Source organism: Gallus gallus, chromosome 12, assembly GCF_016699485.2.
Source record: "Gallus gallus isolate bGalGal1 chromosome 12, bGalGal1.mat.broiler.GRCg7b, whole genome shotgun sequence".
Classification (NCBI taxonomy): Eukaryota; Metazoa; Chordata; class Aves; order Galliformes; family Phasianidae; genus Gallus; species Gallus gallus.
The window spans coordinates 18,206,936-18,232,020 of NC_052543.1; the positions used below are offsets into that span (position 1 = coordinate 18,206,936).

The 25,085-nt window shown below is 43.9% G+C and overlaps 1 protein-coding gene across 3 annotated transcripts in view; it reads left to right on the top strand.

The window, feature by feature from the left end:
• Positions 1–25,085, top strand: part of CNTN4 (contactin 4) — a 258,279-nt gene that overhangs the window by 195,229 nt on the left and 37,965 nt on the right. For all 3 annotated transcript variants that reach the window (XM_046900033.1, XM_414435.8, XM_025154515.3), the window contains exons 8-12: positions 1,025–1,127; positions 1,664–1,848; positions 9,771–9,907; positions 11,315–11,444; positions 15,491–15,641. In XM_046900033.1, coding sequence (XP_046755989.1) covers positions 1,025–1,127; positions 1,664–1,848; positions 9,771–9,907; positions 11,315–11,444; positions 15,491–15,641 — 706 coding nt within the window. The remainder of the gene's footprint in view (positions 1–1,024; positions 1,128–1,663; positions 1,849–9,770; positions 9,908–11,314; positions 11,445–15,490; positions 15,642–25,085) is intronic.

Consider the following 25,085-nt stretch of genomic DNA (forward strand, 5'->3'; position numbering starts at 1 on the left):
GGGAACAGCTGGGCAATGGCTGCTCCTTGTCCCGCCTGGAGCTCTCCCAGCAAATATTTAGTTTGGTGTGCAGAGGAATTTAGGCACCATTTGGTAAATCGTAATCAGGAGAGCAGAGAGACTTTGCCTCCATCGCACTGGACAATCCATGCCCGTCAGGGCTGCTCTGTTAATGTTCAGTGAGCTGATGGGGATCGTGCTCCTTAATTCCTTTCTGTGTAGTCTGTAAATGCTGGAGCACAGGCAGACTCGTGTGCTTCCTGCTCTGTGTGCTGGCCAGGGCACGTGTACAGGGACAGCATCCGTATCCTTAACAAACACGTGTCGTTTGGATGGCTGACTTTGTGCAATAGCTGCTCTTTGTGCAACGTAGCAGCAGGACTTAGGTGAAAGGAAAGGGTCGAAGAACGCTGATGTAACCTGGTAGTGCAGCACAACATGCAGTGCAGAGGTCAGCAGGTGAGGGGTCACTCAATGTAAGCCTCAGGGTGAGCATCTTCAGCTTTAAACCATTTTAAATGGGAAAAAGAAAAGCCAGAAGGCACCTCGTGCTACCTCTGCAACACAGAGAGAGAGGAAGCAGTGCCACAGCCACAGCCCGTCACTGCACTTCCAAGTCCTTGAAGTTAATAGAAGCCTTGATTAGCTCCAGTGCCTTTAGAACTTCTCCTAATGGCTATTTGTTCCGCGTTTCGTTTTCTAGAAGGTGGTGAACCCCCTTATTGCTGCTTTATTTCACGAGTTACCTGCAAAAACCCCCGAATATTCCAAAGCAAAAAGTAGTGCAGCCATGAAGAGATGTTAATCTGTGGCAGATGGTGTGCAGCGCTGGTTCCGATTTTCCTCTGGCAGTAAATGGGAAGAGAGCCCACACGGCACGGCTGTTAGAAACAGGCCATGTTTAAAATGAATGGATTAATTGGGCAAGTAATGATGTAGAGAAGAGCTGTGCAGTAGCACAGGAACGCTTGTGAATTTATTGGCAAACCTCAGCCCGGCCTTAGCCGCTCTTTTATGTTCGCAGGGGTGATGGGGGAATACGAGCCGAAAATAGAAGTGCAGTTCCCAGAAACGGTTCCGTCTGCAAAAGGAACAGCGGTGAAACTGGAGTGCTTTGCCCTGGGAAAGTAAGTTGTGCTCCTTCTGCTGCCGGCGTGCAGCGCGGCTTCGAGGGCTGGCGGTCCCCCGCGTTCCGCAGCAGGAGGTGTTATTGCCAGCAGTCGTTACAGAGCACTTGGGGAGCAGGGGCTTTGCTCACCGAAAAACAGGACTTGTTTTGTACAGATACGCTTCTGCACCGTCAGCTCCGAGCGCTTACGCTAGACCTAAAGCCTGCCTGTTTTTCCCAGTGTAAATAGTAGCAGCGCTTCCAAACTGAGAATGTGGGATTGATAAGAAAATGGATGTACTGTCACAGCAGAAACCCAATTCCAGCTTTGTCAAAACAGTGTCTTTATAACAGTCTCCTGCTTTTGAGGTTATGTTAGCAGTACTCCATTGATACACAAAGCATATACATGCAGATCACTCCAGATCCCAGGACTGACCCCGTCTTCATCATCCTCAAACATGAAGCAGTTTGCAGTTGGTCACACACGAGGTTAGCAGGACAAGACCCGTATCTTTTACTGCAAACCTTATTTGCTTTATTTTTCTCATTCAGCCCCGTTCCTACGATCAGCTGGAGGAGAGCAGATGGGAAACAGATACCCAGGAAAGCCAGGAGACACAGATCGAATGGGCTTCTGGAGATCCCAAATTTTCAGCAGGAAGATGCTGGGCTCTACGAGTGTGTCGCTGAAAATGTGAGAGGGAAAAACGTGGCACGAGGACAGCTGACATTTTATGGTAAGCAGATTGCCTGCTTTTAGGGGATTTTATGGGATCAGATGTGATATGCAGTAAATATTTTGGGAGGAAGTCATTGTGGGGGTGGGGGATTTTTAAAATGGCTTTAATTTATGAACAGCACATCTTGAAAAGGGTATAATTTGAAGTAAAACCTGTCTGGATAGCACATACTGACTGAGAATCAGAGCTGCTGGAAAACGAAACCACACTGCTGGGAGGACATTGGCCTGGTAACACACACAGAACTGGAAGAGCTTCATCTCCCTTCCCATGGCTGGGAGTGCTGAGCAGGGACTCGTGGTGGTGCTTAGAGCTTGTGATTTGTTGTGTGTGTGTTGCCCCACACAAGGGGGAATCCCCAGCTTGTGTTAATAAATGTTAATTGTGTATAACCAGTTAAGGACTGTTTGCAGCAGGGGTCACCAACGGTGTTTGCCCAGCCTGGAAAGCAAGGCTTAACCATGTCAGAGCTGTCAGAGCCTGCAGAATCAGGGCCACCTAAAGGCTCTGTGCACCTGCTGCTATCACACTGAGGATTTTTTTTTTAGTTGGAATGTATCCTAAAGATCTGGTCTGTTTTGAAACCTGATGTTTTTGAGCTTCCATTTCACACGAGCATTTCTTCTTTTACAATGGACTGAAAGGAAATGAGGCAGGCAATGGTAAAGAAGTGTTAAATAGCAAGAATAGATTGAAATCTTTTGTGTTAAGTGGAGAATTTGGGGTTGATTCACAGAATCACAGGCTCGCAGAGGTTGGAAAGGACCTCAAGGGATCATCAAGTCCATCCCCTGCTAAAGCTGGTTCCCTACAATGGGTCACACAGGTAGACGTCCAGATGGGAGTATCTCCATGGAAGGAGATTCCACAACCTCTTTTCCTATTCATTAAAGGATTGTGTGGTTTCTGGTTTTGGTCCTGTTTTTCTCTATTTTTCCCATGTGGACAGTAAAGGATGTCTCATCAGTTTTAGTTTGGCTTAGCCCAGGGCCAACGCTGCAGTTACTCAGGCCATAGGTAGACTCTTACCATAGCAAATGTTAGATTGTCATCTAATTGATTTAGTGAGTAACCCAGTCTGGATCTCATTCCTGATGGGCAGCAGACCATACAAAAAAGCTGCTGCCATGGCTCGTGTCAATTTTCAGGTGTCATTTCAGCACAGAAGATAAAGGTTCCATGGGAAGAGCAGCATCCTCCTCTCTTTGTTCTTTGTGATGTTGGGAACCATCTTTACATCTCCTTTTCCTCCTGCAAGCAGAGGGGTGTCAGCCTGTGCTAATTTCTGTTTTTAAACATAGTACACTAAAAATCAGGCTCATCTTCATGATGGTGAGTTGCTAGTCTGTACATACTCAGCTTTCAAGGACAGCCAGCCTGTATGTGGCAGCCATTCAGCAGTGACAAAGATGGGGTTTTCTATTTTCTGTACACTAGGCTTGTGAGTTTCACATGGCAGTGAATTTTCTTAAGGAAGGCAACTTAACCACAGGCATTCCATGTGAATAGTTGAGACTGAATGACACCTATTTTCCTGTAATCACTTCTCTTTTTAATGCTGAGAAGTACTGTGCTGTTAGTGAAAGGTAACATCAGTGCTGACTGAGCTGTAGGAGCTGGTTTGGTGGGATAGGGGCTATGGCTCTGGGGTGTGGGACGCAGGAATTGGGTTTGTGCACAGCATCACACAGGGACACACTGTCACAGCACAGCCCCGGAGATTAAAATCTGGCTCTAACAGTGGCACTCTTTTAAACCCACTTATCTGCCTGTGTGCGTAGTATAAAAAAATAGAGAAGAAAAAGAGAATGAAATTCAAATTTGCCTGCTGGCTGCAGATAACCCGGCCCTGCCTGCGTTGTCAGCTTCTTTCGGTGCTCCTGGAAGTTGTCAGGAAAGGTTGACTTCTGTTGTATTTCATTCTTGTATCAATGTTTATTTTTTCCTCTGTTAGCATATCAGTGACATGAAAGTTGTTTGACATCCTCGTTGCGGCAGGAAAGGTTAATTAAATGTTCAAGATCTGTTCTTCCTCCATTTTCTCCGCTTTGAGCCCCTACAACAGTCTGTGCTTTATCGTTCTCCAGAAGCGTTTGTTCTGAATGCTGCGTGTCCTTCTTGATAGATAGACCTACACGATAGAAAACATGTTAGTGTTAATGCAATTACCGTGACTTGTACCTGTTTTCTTGACTGTTGTACCTCTGAATGATAGATCACTCAGGGTTTTTTTTTGCCATAAGACTCTCTTGTTCTGTCTGCCACTCCTAACCTGATACCATGTACCTGAAATTGGCTCCTGAGAATCAGCAAATTAAACTGGAAAGCCACCGTCTTCCATTCCCACCTGTACTTGGCTCCCACAAACACGTTGCACCTGATGCTGGAGAAGGCTGCTGGGGCCCAGCACCCAAATGGGGAGAAGGAGGAAATGGGGTTAGGAAGGTGCAGCACCACCAGGAAGGTGTTTCTGCCAGAGTTAGGATCAGAAACAAGCAGTTTGGCTTTGGTGTTTGCAGTCAGATCTAAGCTGTCTTATACAGCCTGGAAGTGAGGGAAAATATCCAAGGGCTGTTGCGATACTTGGATCTGTATTGGGAAATATCCAAGGACTGGTGTGATACCTGGATCTGTATTGGAAAATATCCAAGGACTGGGAGTCCTTTAGCTGAGCTGAGCTCATACGTTCCCTGCCAAGCATCTTCCTGGAACCAAGGCGAGGGGGAAAAACTGCAGGCAGAATGGTTTCTGAAAGCATCAGCACAGCAGCATCTGTATTAGCAAGAAACAGGCTTATTTGTAACTAATTACTGTTCTTTGCAGCACTTTGTAAAATATTCAGCAGAAACCATTTAATTGGCCGGGCCACTTCTCAGATTAAATATTTCTCAAATGGAAGTCCCATGAGGAACGTATACAGCTCCTTAATTTTACAATGAAGAGTCCCCCTTTCATGAATGAGCCTGACTTTTATTTCTGCGAAAGCTACTTTATGCCACTCTATAAAACTAGCTGAAATGTAGGAATCACGTTGTGCCCCTCACTGCTGCTAGAAGGCTGACAAGGAAATTTGCATAAGTTAAAATCAGGGAGTTGTATATCTCCACTCCATTTAGGCCCCAGATCATAAATACTCCGCTGAAAAAATCAAAACCACTTGAAAGAAAATGAGTTACTGGGCTGATAAAACACAATAAAATGAACACTAATAGCACCAGTATGTGTTATTATTAATTATAATTTGCATGTCTCACTAGAAACCCTAGTTTTCTATCTGTTACGCAGGCATATTAGAAAGCAAGTTCTCACCTTCAAGCATTTCAATGTTAATTTTGTTTAGGGTTTTCAAGTGTTGTGTTGCTGTGGAATATATTGCCAATTTAACTCCTGGTTAATCACCCTCTAGAGACCTGCCAGCCACCAAAGCTGTCCTTTCCATGAGCAGTGCTGTGTTTGGGAGCAAATACTGCAGTGCCCTTCGCCGCTGGTTGTGCTCTCCATGGATGATCTCAGACTTCAGTGCAGGAGGGAAAGTAACTCATGAGTTCTGAATAATGTGCTGCCTGAAGGAAGCCTTGCCTCCATAGGGGGTTTCTGCATGGAGAACGGGCATCTTTCTCCTCCACTTCCCCTTTTCCTAAGGATGGCTAGAAACCTGCTTAGAGAGAAATCTGCTTCTAGAAGATTCAGGGAAAAGTGTTCAAATTACTGTCATTTTGCCTTCTAAAAATAGCTCTTTGTCAGGAGAAACTAAAGCAGGTAGGAGAAATGAAGAACGAAGGCAACTCAAAGAGCATCCTGCATCCTCCTTACTCTCCTGGGTAGCTGCATCCTGAGCATTGGGTGGTTAAAAATAAATCAGTCCCTGGGGTCTGGTCTGTATGAATGTGCCTGTGCACAGTCCTTTGGTACTTGATATAAGAGGGGAGAGAATCGTGCACTGGTGCAGAATAGCTTATGGAAGAGGAATTAAATACAAGGAGAGGGCAGTTAAAGTAGTTTTTATCTGCTAGATTAACTCCTTTGAGTTCTCCTTTGTTTCTTTTCCTCTGATATTTAATATTTTAGTCCCAGACAGGGCTCTTTATCTGGTTCACTTTGGTAGTCTTCTAGAAAGGCAGAAAGGAGACTACCTGCCCAAATGGTAGTACTGAACTACTCAAAGACATAGGCAAGTGAAGGGACCTGATGTAGATGTGACATTCAAGCAAATGACTTTGGCGGGGATTTGCACATCTTTGAGACTTGTATGGATTTCAAATAGTCCTCAATTGCCAGCAGAGGTCAGGAGGAAAGAATTTAAAAAAAGAAAGAAAGAAAAAGTGGTAACTTAATGTCTGGTTTCGTGTTCCAAATTAGGGACATATGGGTGTTGTTTTCAGAAGCTATATCCCAACTTGGACCAGGGTGACGTATGCACTTGCCTGCACAAACTTTATACGCTGGCTGTAGTCTTTTATTTTTAATTACTCATGTACTTCTCCCATCTGTTTTTATTTCTTGTGCTTTGCTTTCTGATCTTTAGGCTTCTCTGGTCCTGGGCTCAGTCTCAGTCTCCTCATAATAGATATAGTAATGGCAGTCATTCAGCCTTTCATCTGCCATTAATGATGAATTACACAGCCTACACTAGGTCATCAGCTGCTATAAATTGGCTTAGGAACAGTGAAATCAATATACACCAACCAAGAATTGGATTCTGTGTATGTATTAGTACCTCATTTTTTTCAATCTTTTTGGCCGTTTTGAACTTGCAGAGGCTTATGAAGTCCTACAGATTTATTTCTGTTTTGTTTCTCATGTCACTCCCATAATTCTTTGTTTTTCTTACTTATTTCTGATGCGTTGCATCATCATTGGCTATCATTTCATTTAGAAAAACCTTCTAGGATGTGATTTCTGGTCCAGCTTTCCAGCGCCAACTTTTGCCTTTCCAATTATTACAAAGAACAGACTCATTCTAGGTTCTTTTCTCTTGAAGAAGCAAGAGAATACCTGGGCATACTTCCTTAGTCACCTCGTTTAAAATGCTGCACTTCGTGTTTGTGAAGGCAAAATGTCTACTTGGGTTTTTTGTAGACCCATGCCATCGCTTTTCTTCTGCACGCCTGAGTACCATTTCCAGACAGCTCTCTCACCTCTTTCTTCAAAGCTACCCTTGTGCAAGCATCATATTTTAACGTTGGCTTTTTTTTTTTTTGCTTTATAGATGTAGCATAGGAATTTTCTTTGCAACTCAGTTGAATTCTTAATCAATTTCTGAGTAATTTTTTTCTCTAGTACCAGATTTTTCTTCCTGAAGGATTCCAACCAAATCCAGTAACATCAAACTACTCCTAACAGAGTCAAAATATTTCCTGTCCCATCATATGCAAGAATTCCTCTTTACTCAGTGCCACAGGAATTAAATGAAGGGCTTTTTCAAGAACACCACTACCAGCCATTAAATTAAAAAAATTAAACCTTGTCATTATCTTGAATAATGCAGCTATACCAGAAAATTTTCTAGCACAGAGCAGGTTTCATATCCTTATTTGAATTATTTTAATTATCATGCTTGAAATCTTGTGTCACATTACCGTGTCTTGGTACGATCCCCAATGGGAGGCTGTCAAATTTCATTATATTATGGTGACTCTCATTTGGTGGTTCAAACATATTTGCTACATGAACCAACCCTTGTGTATAACTCAAGATTAAGTCAAGAGCATGCCTGGTATTCTCTGAAATGAGCTGTTCAAAGGAGAGCTTGACCTAATTAGAAACGTTTCCCAAAGAGCAGCAGAGAACGAAGTTCCTGGGAAACGTAGGGCTCCTCCAGGTTTCACTGAGCTTTATTTTTAAACTAATACACTTGTTCTGTAGTCATCTACAGCATAAATAGCTTCAGGGTGGGAAGCTTAGCTAGTTTAAATAACTGGAAAGGATGAATGGTGGGGTGAACCTGCAGCTCACAGATGCCACACGTGTTGCAGTGGGCGGGCTGGCAATGGCTCTTGTGGTTCCAGCACCATGGTCAGAATCTGCACTGTTACCTAGGGGTAGAATCATAGGATGGCCTGGGTTGAAAGGGACTATAATGATAATCTAGTTTCAACCCCCCTACTATGTGCAGGGTCACCAACCACTATACTAGGCTGCCCAGAGCCACATCCAACCTGGCCTTGAATGCTTCCAGGGATGGTCTTTGTGCCCATCCACATCACATTTGTAACCTGCACACTGTAAAAGAAAAACTGGATGGATATCAGTCTTCCACTGGCATGAGTAAGAACTTGCCTTTGTCGAGGGCTATGATTGCCTGAAATAAGGATAACTACTGAATTGAAATAAGGATAAAAACTGAGTTTTCTTTGCTCCCCAAAAGGATATATTTTTTTCTATTTACATTGCTTACATTTATATTCTATAGAACCTATTGTGCCTTTTATGGGTTTCCTTCTCTGCAGGTTGCTTTTGGTTGTTTTGTCTGCCTTTTTTTGTTGTCATGTGGGAAATCAGTAAAACACTCAGCACTGCAAAAAAGGCAAATGGGTCTGTGTGGTTTTGTAGAGTTCCTTTCACAATATCATAAGACTTTCCTCAAAATTATGAGTTACATGCTCTTAGAATAATAAACACATGAACTCATGAGTAATTTGCAAATGTCCTTGAGCCAGTGATCCTGGGGAGTTGTGTGGGGTTGTTCAGGTTCTTACTTTAAATGACAGAGCTGACTTTCATTTTTCTACATTTAAACCCTTTCCTTTTCATATCACTTTAGATACAGATAATAAACAAGGTTAACACATTACAGGGCAGGAGGTGCAGTCAGAGATGCAAGCACTGCTCACCTCCCATTTTCAGGTATTGCTCCTGCATCGTCATTACATTCAGTTTTCCTTTCTGCTTTTCTTGCAAGTCCCTTGGCGTATTTCTTTAGGCAGGTTTCAGATTCTGTGCAAAGTTCTTCAGCTTTCTACTAAGCTTTGTTGTTTATAGACACAGTGAGAAGGAAAGCATGCCATGTGGTAGATGTGGAATTAGGCATGCATCTGTCACAGCCTGAAAAGAGTTTGGAAAGGCACTGAGTTCTCTGAATGTGTATATCCAGCATCACCTAACAGTACACATATCAGTATTTTAGGTATAGGCATACCAACTTTGTGTTCAACTTAACATTCTTGTGGGTTTTTTCTTTAATTTATCCTTTCAGGCCTCTTTTTCTGGTTCCTGTCTCTATTCAAAAGAGATGCATTTTTTTTGTTGTTGTTGTTTTGCTTTGTTTTGTCTGGTAGTAATCTTGTTTGTTTTTTATCTTGATTACACGTGAAGAGGGATTAATCAGGTTCTTGGAGACCTCTGCTGGCAACACCTTCCTACTAAGTCTCTCAGATTTTCTTACTTAAGAGTAGGGTAAATGACAACTAAAAAGACTGAATGTCTTTTATTTTTAATGGGACTTTCTGAAAAGTATTGTAAATAAGTGCAGGCTGATGGTGTTTGTGAAAGCAACGACAGAAAGAGGTTTTATTTCGTCTCCAAAAACAAGGAGTAATTTTGCACGCAGGGATCTAGCTAAACTTAAGCTGGGTGTTAAAATATGCCATTGAATTCTGATGATAATAATATGTGAAACATAGCTAAAAATATAATTGTGTGTCTGCAATCTTCCAGCACCAGTGTGACTGAGTTCTACCAAAATGCATCTCCACGATCTGTTTTTGGAGATGTTCAGTGTCATTAATATAATTATTGGCTCCGGAGAGTTTTTCCATACACATGAAAGATCTTTGTGTGGCAGTGCTCCATGGGTCAGGCCCGAATCTAACTCTTAAATGAGATGATAAAGAAAGGAATGCATGGCTGCGTGCTGGCATCCTGGAGCGCAGGCTATTGTTGGCAGGCACGAGGCTTTATTCCTCACTTTTGCATTGCAGCTCAGCCCAACTGGATTCAGAAGATCAGTGATGTACACGCAGCCATTGAGGAAAATGTCTTCTGGGAGTGCCACGCGAGCGGGAGGCCGAAGCCCTCCTACCGCTGGCTGAAGGATGGTGAACCACTACTGCCTCAGGTAGGAATTCTGCTTAGAACTTTATGACTAATAGGGATGGAAGCGATGGCAGTGCTCTGAAATCCCCTTGCTCTGTGGGTGCTTCTTTATGAGGTTGAGTTCCTGGGTTGGAGAAGAGGGAAATGCCCCATTCTTTCTCTTGGGCACGGGTTGGCTTCAGAGAGCTGTTAATGACACCTAGGATGCACAACAGCTCTAAAGTTCCTCACAGAAATGAGAGATCCACAAATCCAACAAATTTAAGAGTGGACATGTGAAAAAGTGACAATGGCCTTGTGGGACTGTGGGTTGTCCTGGTGTCATTCTCCCAGCTTATGGTTTTGAGGCAAACTACAGCTGCTAAGCAAACCTTAGAATTTCTTTTGGTCTCTAGCAGCATTCCTGTTCCCCCTGCCCAGCTGTGTCCCCAGGAGCCTGCTGTTGCCAGGGACACCAAAAACTGTCTAGAGATGAGGGATCCATAGAAAATGGGCAGGTGCCTGCTCCTCGTACCACCGAGGGGAATCACTCAGTCCTGTGATTGCCTCAATTATAACAACAAACTAAAACAAATTATCAAAGCATTGGCTTCGCAGTAGCCTGCATTTTTTTTCCCTTCACTTACTGTGAAAGAACATGGCTGCCTAGATTTGATCAAACCCTGACAAAGACTGCGCAAACATTAAATTTCCACCCTACGGCCAAGTAGAAAGCCGATAGCTCTTCATATTACTATTTTTTAATGGTGAAACTCCTGGGGAGGGAGGGAACACTTTGCTGTACTTATTAAAATTGATAACGTGAGCTCCATATCCTTAGGCTGACAAATGATACTGTGGTCTTTTGTTCCACACACTAATTTTACTTGCTTCACGCTGGTCACTAGCAGATGGTCGTGTACTTAAATCATGTTAGTGGCTGATACGAAGTGAAGGATCATTAAATTATTAACATCTATGTTGTTTGCAGTAAACTACAGAGGATTTTAAATATTTCCTATTGTAGCTGAGATGACAACCAACTAACCTTCTTTGTCATATATACCTGTAATATCATTGTTTTAAGTATTTTAAGAATTAGGTTGGCTGTGATATGTCACCATGGGAAAAAAAAAAAGGACATTTTTTTAATTCAAGTTCACCTGCTTGAAAGGGAGATTAATCTAAATGGTTTAGGTATTAAATCAATGAGAAGCCAAGGGAAGGTCCTTCGATTTAAATTGCATTTACCAACTACTGTATTGTTTTTTCCATTTAAGCTGACGTAAATTCAGTTGGCAAACAAATAGAATGGAGCATGCAAATTCTTCCTGTTACTGCTGCCTTTTTGTCTACCTGGGCATACAAAATGGCACAGCTCTTTCTGGGGTTATTTTCCAAGGAGGAATCTCCTTATTTACTTCTCTACTTGTTTCACTATTTCCCACAGGGCAGAGTTCAGATAGAGCAGGGCTCACTGACCATAAGGAATGTCAGCCTGTCGGATGCCGGCATGTATCAGTGTGTCGCAGAAAACAGACATGGCACCATTTTTGCCAGCGCAGAACTGAGTGTCATAGGTAAGTTTACTTTTCTGAGTGCTGCAAACCTTCCAAAATTGGTAAAGCTTTAACCCAAATTGGTTTAGCAAAGTGTCAGCGTCTGAAGTGCTGCTGAGAATCTTGGACAAGTTGTTGTTTTTAAGTATGGCATGAAATGAAAACTTGAGAAAGCGGATCAGTAGAGAACAGATTTCTTTACTTCATGTCATATTCTCATATTCATCCAAGTAATTGAGCATGGAGAGCTGGCAAGCCCGCTCACACCTCCTGCTAACCCAAGCATTGCCCTAATTCAAAGCACTCTGGACTGTCCCAAGGAGATGTTGAAAACCCTTCTTTCTGAACAGACCTTTCACCATCCAAAACCATGGTGCTTCAGTCCTAAACCCTTGCCAAGAAAACAACTTCTGCCCTCCCTGTTTTTGTATATGCCTAACCTAATCATCCCAGTTAATATCAGGAGATCCTCCTGTGAATTGAGTCCTCCAACAGTTAGAATCAGGCTTACCATGAAATCCAGACGATGCATCTTTGAGTGAGAATGGAATGGAAATCTCCAGATTCCTATTCGGTATTGAATTAGCAAGCTGTTCTCACTGCTTTCTTCAACTAACCTAATGGGAAACTAATGGAAACAGCTCTGGGGGACGTTATCAGTCTGTTTAAATGCCTAATGGGAGGCAGTGAAGATGATAGAAACAGGTTCGTCTCAGTGGTGCCCAGTACCCAAAAAAAGAGCTATGGGCATGGGCTGAAACATAGGAGATGCCATTTAAATATAAGAAAATCTTTATTTTGTTGTTTCAAACATTAGTACAGGTTGCCCATACAGATTATGACATCTCCATCCTTGGAGATACTCAGCACCCAACTGGACAGGACTGTGAGCAATCTGCTCAGGCTGAGCTGAGATGGAACAGGGCCACCTCCCACTAACCTCTGCCATCCTGTGGTGCTGCATCTCACTCTGAAAGCTCGTGTATGAGTGACAGGCCTAGGAACCCGTAAGTCAAAATAGATATGTAGCTTTGAATAGTTAAATTGAATTTGCAGTTAAAAAAATAGTGCTTTAGTTGTTTTCAAAGCGTATGTTCAGTAGCATCATTCCCCACTTCATCCCAAAGAACAAAGCACAAGGTCTTTACTGATTGTGGCATTTTCAGTATCAGTCATTTTTATCAGCAGCGAAACAGCAAAAAAAAAGAAATCATTTGAAAGATTGCCATTGTTGCTGTTCAAGAAAAGTACAATAACGTTCAATAAATCAGACTTTGCAGTGCTGAGATGTATTGGGTGTGTTATTGCGTGAAAGACATTCAAATGAGACCACTGATGTATTTCCTGTAGAAATGAACCTTTGCTGGGAGTGCAGATTGTCTTGGAAGATAAAGGCTGTCAGTGGGTGCTGCCATCACCCAGCCACCCCAGTGATGTTGGAGCTGGTCCTGAGAGTGTGTCACTGACATTTCTGGACTGTAGGTTGAATCAAGGAGACATAGAATGCCCCAGGTTGGAATGGGGACCCATAAGGATCATTGAGTCCAGCTCCTGGCAGGAGTTGAGGACCAGACCTGTCCAGACAGCATCCTCACTGTGTGCTGAGCACAGACAGAACCACCACAGAAACAGATGGAACTGAACATTGAGGATATAATTGTAACTAATGTGATTTCTGTCTTCCCCAAGTCTTGGAGGTAAGAGGGACATCCCAGTGCAGGCCTCGCGTTGGCACAAAGACCAAAGACCTTGGGAGACCTGTTCTTAAAAACCTGCCAGATAGATGGCACATGGCTGACTTCTCATCTGGATTACACAGTCTTGCTTCTGTGTGTCGTGAGAAGCACCAGAATGCTGTGCTGCAGATTCGGTTCTATGGATCGGTGGTTTAATTTGGCACATTACTAAAGGAGAACAGCATGTTTTCCCTTTCACTGCAGTTTGCAAAGTAGGTCAATATTCTGAGTTCTCACTGAGAAATGTTGACTTTTAAAGGGATCTTTCTGAGTATAAAAATGGTTATTTTACAAGTTCCTGATGTTAAGCACTTGAAATGATTAAACACCACTATTAGCAGGTGAGGCTTATAGCAAAATTAAGTGAAAAAGAGTGATGGAAAATTACTCACAGAGCTTTCCTCAGAATGATGCTTCTCTATTATTGTTGTCAATTACATTGCCCAGAGTCCTGAGTTAAAACCAGAGTCCTGTTGTGCTGGGCATTGTAAAAACCTGTCATAAGATGCAATCGCTGCCTGGAAGAGTTTTTCAGCTGGATGTTTAAAAAAAAAAGCCGGGAGAGGAGCTTAGAGTGAAAAAAAGTGTGATTTAAATCCTCATTTTACAAGCAAGGTGTGGAGATATTAAGTGCGTTCTCCCTGAGGTGACACAGAGGGGCTCTGATAGTGCTGAGAACGGAGCCCAGAGATTTCTGAATTTCAGATTGCAGGTTCCCATCTCAGCCCCAAGCATGACTGGTAGCAGAAGCTGTTGCAGTTTATCAGACCCGAGCAGCAGTCTCTTGAGATTCCCAGCATTGTGTTGCTCCTTACGGACGACGTGCTCTGTGTCTGTGCTGAATACCTGGCATAATCAAAGCAGATTTTCCTCCTTCCCCCTAAATTTCAGTCTTTTTGATCCCCTGATAACTGCTCTGTTCACCAGTCATCACAAACCCACGCTGCACAGCTCCTCTCCCTCGTGCAGGAGCAGGAGGGAAGTAGCCAATGACTTGTAAAGAAACAATCCAAACTGTGCCTTCCAGAGGTGGAAATCACTGGATAGTTCAGAAATCTCTTTTGCCCATACATTTCAGATGATCATCTGAAAGCATTTCCAATAAGGGACAGTGTGTTACAACAATATGATCCAGCTAACGCTCTGAGCACGTTGCTGGGGAGTTGTTCTCAGGATGCTGCTTTAATTTGGAAACGTTTTGCATATCCGGTGTTGTTTTTCAGAAGGCTCTTTTATAGTTTTTAATAACATACAGCTTCCTCTATGCTAAAATGAATCACCCCTCTGTGATTAGACACAGCAGACAGGGCATCTCAGAGATTAGTGAGCTCTGAGTCGCATCAGGGGAAGACAGAAGGCTTCTATTAGAGCATAAAGGCCATCCCATTGTCAGTGTGGGATTATTTTTTATTCTCAGCCCTTTTGTGGCAGGAATGATATTGAAAAGAACAGAGGCAGAAGAAATGCTGTAGGAAAAATGAATTTGCTTTCTGTCTCCCAGCTGCTCCAGGTGACTTTTAGATCCTCCTCCGGAGCACCAAGCAGATGCAGTGTGTGGTGATCTAAACTTACACCTCACAGAGTGCAGCAAGAAAGGAAGTTGAGCAAACTGCTGCCGACTCAGGGATGTGAGGGCACAGCAGGAGGCACAGTGCAAGGAGATGGGGAGGATCTGAGGGGAGCAGAGGGGCCTGAGCAGAGCTTTGTGCCACACAGATGCAGTGAGTGTGGCAAGAGCTGCTCATCAAACCATTACACTGCCTCCCCTGATTTGCTTTGAGCTTTGTGTACTGGAAAAAATAAGTTTCCTATTTGATATAAACAAAACCTCCTGGCTTTCCTTGGGGAGTCACTCTTAAAAGCATCTGCCTGCGAGCTCTGCCTATCATTGGGTCCCATCAAATCAATCATGAGCAGTCCTTGGGGCCCAGACAGCATCCTCCCCCCTGGGCCTGCCTTGTGGCCATGCTGCATCCTGTGTGCACTGCTCCACTGTTTGCCATTCTGAACTGCTTTGCACGAAGCAGAGGGATGCGCCCTGATGGTACTTGGGCAGATGATGGGAGATTTCTCCATGTCCTGATGACATCCCAAGTCTTGCCTCGTTTCGTGTGGTTCAGGACCTGGCTGTGCCAAGGTCTCTCCCCTTTATAGCATCAAAATAAAAGATTCTCTTCACACAACTACTGTAAACGTAAAAACATCAGATCTTAAGGCAGAGCAATGAGCAATCACAGGTGAGAAGAATCCTTGGGATATGGTCCTGTTCCCAAGAGCCTGACTTTGTTTTCCAGAGGGAATTCTGATCTGTATTCATTTTTTCTCTTCCAGCTGTGGGGCCAGACTTTTCCAAAACGCTCCTGAAAAAGTTAACTCTTGTGAAAGTGGGCGGTGAAGTAATCATTGAGTGCAAGCCGAAAGCTTCCCCCAGACCTACTTATTCTTGGAAGAAAGGAAAAGACATCCTAAGAGAAAATGAGAGGTAATGTCTTACAGAAACCATTTCTTTCATTGGCTTGCTCCAACCCAGGGGCTTTCAGCAATGAAAACTAAATTTGTCATTAATAGCTTCCCAAAATTGACTTGCAAATAAATGTGAAAACAGCCAGTGTTCAATCTCGAGGAGCTGGGGGTGAAATTTCTATTCCCATTGTGTTCATCCTCATCTCTGTGTACTGAATATATACTGAAGCATCCCCGCCTAGAAGCTGATAAAGATACATTCTAAAAAGCAAATCTTTTGTCTCTGGATTGCTCTAAAGAGCCATTGTTTTTCAAAAAACTTCCCAGGAGAGTACTGCTGAAACCCTCCACTGCAAATTACACAACCGTGGTAAATTACTCAGTGTGTCCTGCAAATAGGAGTTGTTTGGGGTCAGCAATTAATTTGGCAGTCATAACGCCCAATTTGGAGATGGCTTTTTTAGGCTGGCCAAATAATGTATATATATAATTTTTCTTAATTCAAGGGAGAGCATTAGAAGGAAGTGAGAGAGCCTACCTTCTAAATCTGCAGTCATTGCTTCTGTGATTGCAGTGATCCATTGCTGGCTGTGTTACCTGTCCTGCTCCTGCAGCCTCTGAGAGAGGGGCCTGTAGAGCCCTTGTGGACACCTCAAGGTGTGATGATGTGCCTCTTTTATTGCAGTGCATTTGTGGGAGGAGTGTGCATTTGTGTCCTGTGAGAATAGACCCAAGAGACAGAAACTGGAGGAAACTGTTATTTTTAAAAGCATAAATCTCTTGGAATTGGAATTGGAAAGTCTAGTCTTGCTCCAGCCAACCTGCCTGTAATGGGCATTGAGAAAATATTGTGATGATGTGTATGTAAATATTTGCTTGCAGCTGGATAAGTAAAATAATGAACATAGTTGTGACTTATTTACTGTCTGATATCTGGCCTTTAGGAGGCAGTTGTCTATGGACAGCTTGATTTCACCTCTTGGAATAAAAGGAACTGAATGATAGGTGTGGAGAGCTTCCTTTAGGATTCAGGGCACAAAGCTGTGCAAGGTTGATGTTATAGTATATCAAGTAACATTGATTTTTTAAACCAAAGTAGCTTGTTCTTCTGGTGGGATTTGTGGAGAGGGTGGAAGTAGCAAGTGCTGAGGTTTCCGAGTGTCTGTCCCCTTCCAGTCCTCACTGGCAGAGGCCGCAGCTGAAGTTTGCTGTTCTCCCTGAAGCTGCTCTCCTTGGTATGCTATGGTTTCATCTCGTTTTAATTTAGAGACTGGGAGAGGAGGCCTGGATTTATCTTAGCCAGGGTTTAGGAAAGGGAAGAAATGAGAGCAGCTGTGCTTCTTGCTTTGTCACTGCTGTGTAGTGCTAACAACAAAGTGATTTTGCTCTAGCTCTTTCATCTGCGAGCTTTCCTAAAAGTCAGCTGCTGTAATACAGCAGAAGCCCCTGGATCCTGGCTTCCCAAGGGAAGGGGCTCATGACTTGTACAGTACAGCCAGACTCAGTTTGCCTGTGTGTGTCATTACAAATAACTTCTGAGCTGGTTATTTGAACAGGTTGTTGGTGTTTCAACCACTTTTCACCAGAGCTTAGAGGAAAAGATGCACCTCATAACACAGGAGGTTTCCTCAGGGCTCTGTGAAAACAGGCAAGTGGGAAACGGAGGCACTCACACCTCCCTGAAACTGTCCCCTAAAATCACACTGTGGTAGGCATGAGGGAATCCACACCAAAGCACACCCTGAAGTGAACACATGTCCATGTGTTTTAAGGAGCAATTCATTGGGCTGCATCTTCCTGACCCAGCTTCACCCAAGGCATACTACATATGGCAAAAGGCAGGTGTCTTCTTAAAAGCTTGCTGAATTGAAACATCGCTGGGTTCTCTCATGTGGGGGAAAAATAGGTCTCGTTTCTCCTCGTGAGGCAGCAATTGGGGGAAAAAGTAGCTGAGAGCTGAACTGAAATGCAGACTGCAGAACTGCTGTGCTCCTCGCCCCACGCCTGCCGTGCACCTCTCCTGGCCAGAGCCTCCTGCTTGGGCACCGAGCCCTGGATGGGAAATCAGATGTGAAATGTACCCAAGCAGGTGTGAAATGTGCTGCCGCTGCAGCCCTGGGGTTTTCCACCAGCCAGATTTTCCAGCAGGGCCTCTCTGGCAAAACATCTAATGAACACCGCTCCATTTACTTGGCGTTGGACCTGTTTAGTTCTTCTACGCCGTTGTTTGTGTCTCTCGTGGGGATGAGGATGCTGAATCCTCATCATCACCTCCATTACACACCATCCCTGCAATCTGCGACTGGAGACTGTGTGAAAAGTGCAATTAAGGATTGATACCGGCTGATACAGTCGTGGCGTTGTTGGTCGGTGCTGTCTGACTGCACAGGGCTCAGATAGGCCATGTTGCCATCATCTGCTTATCACCACCCCATTCCTGCTTTCTCTGATCACTGAAGCATTATTTTCACCCTGCCTTCCTGGGGCAGCAGGACTGACTGGAGTCCAGTCTGGTGTTTTCCAACACCCACGTTTACATGTGGGCTTCAAATAAGAACTTTTTTGGCCGTTGAAAAAATCTGTTGAGATACAGCAAGAAAGATGCCAAGAAAAGGTGTTGCTGAAATCTTCTCACCTGGGGTACAAAACTGAACTTCGAGACAGGTGTGGGAGAAACAACTTAAATGAAATCTTCAGCTTAACTGATGATAAGGAGTCCATGAAGCTTCAGAGAGGCACCGGAACATCTGGATCCTTCTCCAGGCTGAACTTGATCGTGTGAGGGCTAATCAATATGATGGTCCTGCCAATTCCAGGTGGACACAAAAGCATCATTAACGTGTCCGTCTTGGCTCTGAATTCTGATGCACTGCATGACTTCAACTGTGGCAATTGCTGGAGCGTTCCTCCTGGGGCTTTTTAGATGCAATGTGATGTTAGGGACAACTTTCTGGGAGCAGAAATACTGTGCATGGCTGCCAGGAATCCTACTCTGGAGGCTACTGCTGTCCAGGAGGCAAAACGAAGTGCATTGTTCAATGTTTGCCCAGAGGGCAGAGGCTGCCATGGAAAAAAAGAGCTTTATTGCTTGAGGTTTCGTGTTCTTCTCTGGAGGCCGCGCTGGTGTGAGCTGCGCCCCTAATGAACAACCTGCCCTGAAGACATCTTTTACCAGCGTTTGAGAACTGTGCAATCATGTTATTAGAAATTCTGCCCTGAGGTGCAATTATATTATTGCAGTCATTAAAGGCAGTTCATCTCCATAATAATAGAAATCCTGCCTTGGAGGCCTGACTGAATCAAAATAACGTTAGCAGCTTGACTCCAGAAGGTAAATTCTATATGGAAACTGCTATAGCACAGATACAGATATGTTGCAAATTCTGCTTTGAAAACAAAAGCTACAAACTCTACATAGAAGAGTTTGTTTTCTATCCCTGCTGCTCTTTTATGTTCTCTTCACATACACAACAGCCTTTACACTCTGTGGTCCTTGGTTCTGCTTAATGCCACTCCTTACAAATCAGCCCCAGATCAGTGAGTGCTGATGGGGTAGGAGCAGGTGGGGCTGCTGCTTGCCAACCTGACATCCACCCTCCACACCATTGCTGAGAGAGGAGATGGGATGGAAAAATAGTTGTTTTGATGAGCTGGGATCCTGTTGTGTAGGTTCTCTGGTTCATGCCCCAGTGACATCAGTGTGACTGATGCTGGACTTGGGCCTTTGAGATGGAGATGGGGAGTGTCGCTGCCCAAGGAGGGCTGACACTCAAAACAGGAAAACCCTGCTGGAAGGAGGGGTGGGCTCGGGCTGCCAAAGCCAGACAATGTTTTTTACTTAATTCTCAGAGGCATTTTCATCTTCTTACAGTCTTACATCCTCGTTTCCCCTGGTTTTGTGAAATACCAATAGTCAGTGTCAAGTGAGGTTTTGCATATAAAATACCGTCATCTACAGAATTGCGTACATAGCATATAGGAGTCAGAGAGACGTTATAGTCAGAGATGTGGTCTTTTGCACTTACTGCATCATGTGAAAGATAGAGTGGATTCAAACATCTGTACTTTGATCCGGAGCAAAGGAGTCGCTCATAGATGTCAGTGCAGTCACAGACGTGGAGAGTAATTTTACCTGAGATTCACCAAGATGAAACAGGTATCCAGAATTATTCACAACTCTGGAAAACCTTCCATTAACTGATGAGCCCTGCATAACAGCGGTGTGAGGGAAAGCCAGCCTTCAATGGGGAGTCTTTCCTTTGGACTCCTGAATGCCGGCTGCAGATCAGGCATCTCCCTGTGCACGGGATTTCTCATTTGTGACAATTATATCCTAGCAAGACATTCTGTCTGCTGTTCATTAGCAGGAGTGGGAGGGGAAGGCACGGCGCCCAGATTGTTCTTGCAGGATTTTCTTAATCCTCTCATAATAACTGAATTACATCTAATGCCACAACATTACATAAATTTATTACCAAGACTTGTGTTTTAAAACCTTTATTTTCAGGTGATGTTATCATAGAAAGCTCTCAATTTGTTCGTAATTACAGCACTGCTCCCACAGAGAGCTGTGCTAGTTGCAAGCACGAGCAGTTCATCCTCACACCATTGAAAAGCAGAAGTTGCTGCTGTCCCCTGCTCATTCATTCATGTTTCCTGGGCCTGGGGGGAGAACAGGGCTGAGCATGAGTGGAGAAAAATCCAGTTGACATGAAACAGTTTATCCAAGTTTGATATTGAAACAGGTAAATCTCTTTCATACGGTTTTCCATAGCTGCCAAAAGAGCGTTGCTCCCCAGCAGACTTGCGGGTGCTGCCATGTTGGTGCACGCCATCCAAGGGATGGGCTGCAGAAGCACTGGGTTCTGGGATAGTGTTAAACTGGTGTTGTGATCTGCACTGAAAGACATGGGTTTTTTGCCTCTCATCTGCACAGGTTGAACTCATAATGAGTTCCCAGTGAAGGTCATTTTGCTAGAGGAAAAACCTTAAGAAAATTTCTGGTGCGATTGGTCAAGGGATGTATTTTGCTATTGGTATGGAATAGCTTTGTTGGAGTAGGACTGGAAGGGATTGTTAGGTGTAGTGCAAGATTTGCATGAGTTTCCTCAGAGCTCTTCCTTGTTTCGCCTGGTGTTTGTATTGCCCATACAGAAATTGCTTGAATTTACATGCAGGTATTTTGGTAAGATTTACACTTCTATTTTTTTCATAAAGGGTTTCAATTTAGATTCCAGTCTTTCAGACACACAAACTGTCATTTCCCAGAACATGAAGCCATAGGGTTGCACAGTTCTGGAGGTGGTAGTGAGATGTTCTGTTTGGGTCTATTGGTTTACCATTTCTTCCTGCTGCATTAGTTCTGCATAGCTTCCCAGCTCCCAGCAGCGTATGTTGTGTGCAGGAAACCCAGGATAGCTTTTTGGGGGAGAAACACTGCAATTCTCCAGCCTGGTGGTTTGCTGTAGCACTGCTGCCCAGCCATCCTGCCAGTCTGTGGTGCAGCAGTGAGGCTGAATCCATAGCCTGGCTTAGAATTCTGACATCCAAGGAGAAATTCAGGCATTTATCAGGTTCCCATTCAGCCACGCCTCGCCAGTGAGTGCCTCCCTGTTCTGTTGTCAGCTGTCTGGAGCGTTTGGTAAGAACATGTCAAAATATAATGTGTTTTCCTCTGAAATAATGTATGTTCAAAGGATGTACTCGCAGTGGTTTTCATTCTTAATGTTCTGCTGAAGCTATTGGAAGTCACATTTACCCTCCTACCATACTTGTTCTCAGTCCAGGAAAGAAAAATAATTGTAGTTTTAAGCCCCAAAACAAATTACTTTTCTCCCGTTCTTGTTTGTGTACAGCCCTTACATCATTAGAGCTGTTTCTTTTCTCTGAATATACAGCGCATTGTTTATAGAGTTTAATTGTAAGGAAGAAATTCATAAAAGACAAATGATGCTCTGCGCTGGTAGCAAAGAATATGAAAGTGTCCAATTAAACAGCCACTGACTAGTACTCATATAATAGCAACATCTGTTATCTTAATTAAACAAGTCTCTGTATAAAGCGGCCCTCACAGTGCGCTTTGTTAGAGCAGGATCTGACCTAGATACTCCAGGCGAGCTCACCGTGGAAATTCTCCCAGTTGGTCCCATTATCTTACAGCCTTGACAAGGCTCGTGATGTATGAGCACACTGGAGCACACACGGAGCCATGCTGCATCAGGCTTTTGGCGACTGATGGAGGTCAGTTGTCGCAGCGTTTAGCACTGCACAGCATGCCCAGTGAGCTTGGTCCACATCAAACTGTGGTCAGGAGAGAGCCGTTCTTCCAGGCGGTGCTCGAGATTCATTTGCAGAGGTGGCTTCTGCAGTTCAGGCCCACACTGTTGCAAGTGCCTCATGGCTGCTCTTCACTATATCCCATGGTCAGAGGTTATCTGGAAGTCCCAGTGCCCTAATGGCTTCTGAAAAGCAATGTGTTTTGGTGCCTTCTGCACCTCAGTATGGAGACTGATGGACGTTTGAAGCACCTTACCCACCATGTTCTAAAGAGTTAACACTGTCGTGATGTCCTCACAAGGGGTGTTTGTTTACAGAGCCGTCAGATCAGCTGTTATTTGTATAACACCCTTCTGCATATTTATTTTGGTGCTATTCCATTTTGAGGAAGAAAAGTTAGGAAATCAGACAAGGAAAGAAAGGAAGATAAAGGCTTTTCTCTTACTGTCAGTGTGTCTTGAGTTAGGAAAGTCGTATTAATTCCCATTTTTTATTTGTTGCTTCAGACCTCCTAATTAGTGGCTAATTGCTTTAAACAGCCAGAAAGAAAATGGCAGTAGGACAGAGGGCGCATCTTTTTCCGTCTGGTGCCAGGGTACAAACCAGGGTGTTATTTTTATCCTGATTACTCGAGAGACAAATTGCCAGCAGTGGCTTTAGGACGTGCAGTCTGGTGACACTTCAGCGGAAAATAAAACCTCAAAGGATGCTTCCTATCATTGTTTTGCATTAATTGTGTTGACTGTCTTTTTTTCTTCTTTTTTTTTTTTTCCTAAATACAGCACCTGTGCAATTTCTTTAAGGCAGACAGGTAACCAAACCATCAATAACTTGTCGGTTTTTCATTACATCCTGCCTAGGCACAATGAAAAATGACATTCTGCAAATAGCTTTTTGAAGTTTGAGTCGACGGAGCAGCATTCATCTTACTTTTCAAAGACAATGGCAGAAGATGGCTTTACTTCATTGCAATGCCTGAGACAACTGGCGCGTATTTGCTTTAACCAATTTTCTGCAAGAAGGGAATTAAGATGAGCCAGGAAACTGCTTGATTCAGTGGTCAGAGGGCCTAAGGAAGCCCTCCGACTCGCTCTGCCAGCCTTCCAATGGTTTAACTTCAGTGTTGATCAGAAGTTGGCCACGCCACTTCCTTTTGCTGCATTGCCTTTTCCCCTTTGCTCTTGTGCAAATGCTTCTAGCAAGGTGTTGTATCTAGGGCACAATTCAATGCCATTTTGTTTCTTATGTCTCAAGTAATTGGGCTGATCCCTAAAACATGCATAATTATTTGCTCTGCAGCACCAGAAGCTGTTGCTGTTCTCCCGGCAGACCGCGGATCTGGGGTCACTGGGGGTGCTGTGTAGGACAGTGATGTCACCACACGGTGACCACAGTGCAGCCAACCTCATGGCGTTGGTGGGACCCGGTGTGTCTGGAGAAGTCAGCAGGCTGTTGCCTTGGGTTTGCTTATTTTAGAAGCAGAGCCTTGCTTGCAGGGGTTTGCAAGAGAAGTGACTGAAGCACCCACCAGCCCTTCCGCAAGTCCTGCGGAGCACGGAGTGTTTTGAAGTCAGAAACATTATCAAATATTTCTTCTCTTGGACATTTTCATAATTAGTGAGAAGAAGATAATGATTTTACAGTTAAGGCTACATTTTAAGAAATACATGTTTAAAATCCAAGGAAATAATTATATGTCTACCGGGGGAAGTGAAGGATTTCTAATGAACTTCTTAGGCGTCTTACCAGACTTGGTGATGTTTTTGATGATTATTTAAACATCATTTTTAAGTGACGTAAATACATCTTTGGATCTTGCAAGCCGATGTTAATGCCAATTACAAGCGGAGTGGGTAATTTATCTTTGTACTGTGGGCATTTTTTGTTGAAATGAAAGGAAAAGATGTGTTATCTTTGAAAGACTGTGCCTTTGGGTATCCATTCAGATGGTATCAGCTGGAGCAAATAAGCTGAGAGTGCGTTTACTGCTTCTGCTCTAATCTCACGAATGCTTCCAGAGATGGTTTGTGTCAGCAGCTGATGCATGGAAAATCTTGTGCAGATTTTATTTTCTCATAAGAGAATTATTTTTCTGAGCTTTGGTGGAGTTAATGGTTCTGTTTGCCAAAGCTCTGGAGCTTTTGCTGTAGGTAGAGGGTGATGGCTTGTCCTCGTTGGGAGGGAGCTGTTGGTGAAGATGATGGAGGAAGTGCTCCCAGCCCGAGTGCTCAGCCTGCTGCCATCCCTCCCTGCTGGCTGGGAGAAGCCGCTCAATCTCTGTGCCTCCGGGCTCTACTCGCTGCCATGGAAGGATGAGCATAGCAAATATTTCACTGAGCGTTAGGTAGGCTGAATTGAGTAGTGGCTCCAAAGCACCTGCTGCTTCCTTATGCAAGGTTTCCCTTGATGCTGGGCGCGATGTTTCTTGCTGAGGAGCTGTCTTGACGGACAGCTGTGTGCAGGTGTTTTAGTTTTCCGCAGGGTGGTTTGCAAGAGTGCTTTGCCCCTCCACCTGAGCCAGCAAAGAGCTGCTCCAGGAGGAGGAGAGCCTGCTCCATAGCAAGTGTTTGCACGCTCAGAGCTTGCTGCACCAGGTACGTGCTGAGCACCAACACCCCTTCTTGCCAGTGCTGCTCTCATGTTTTGTGACAAATGGCCAGCTGAGTCTGCGAAAATAAACCGTGAGGCTAAAGGGCTGCACTAAAAGGGGATTCCTGTGGGAATTGGTCTTCATTTCTCACCAAAATCAATGGGAAATTGGCTCTTTGCACCATTGGACCCTCCAGACTCTCACAGTCTTCCCATACAGCTCAAATGATTGCCTCATGTCTGAGGAATGAAAGCTGTAAAAATGAGCTTTGCTTTGCTCGGATCTGCTTCCTCAAATATTTATTTTCACGACACGTTTGCTCTTACTGTATTTATTTTAATTTTGTGTATAGTGAAAAAAGAGCAGAAAGGGAGAGAAGACAAAAGGTTTCTATTCTTTGAAATTCATGACAGCCTGCTCTTTTGCTTCAGGGTCCCTAGCCGTGTTTGTGTTTGGTTTTCATTTGTTTCTTCCTGTTATCATCATCCCTTAAGAAAGACGTTTTGTACAGAAATGTTCTTAGATAACCCAGGGATACTTTTATATCTGAATTATGACCCTAGGCTTCTCTAAACAATTTACACGAAGTCTCTAATA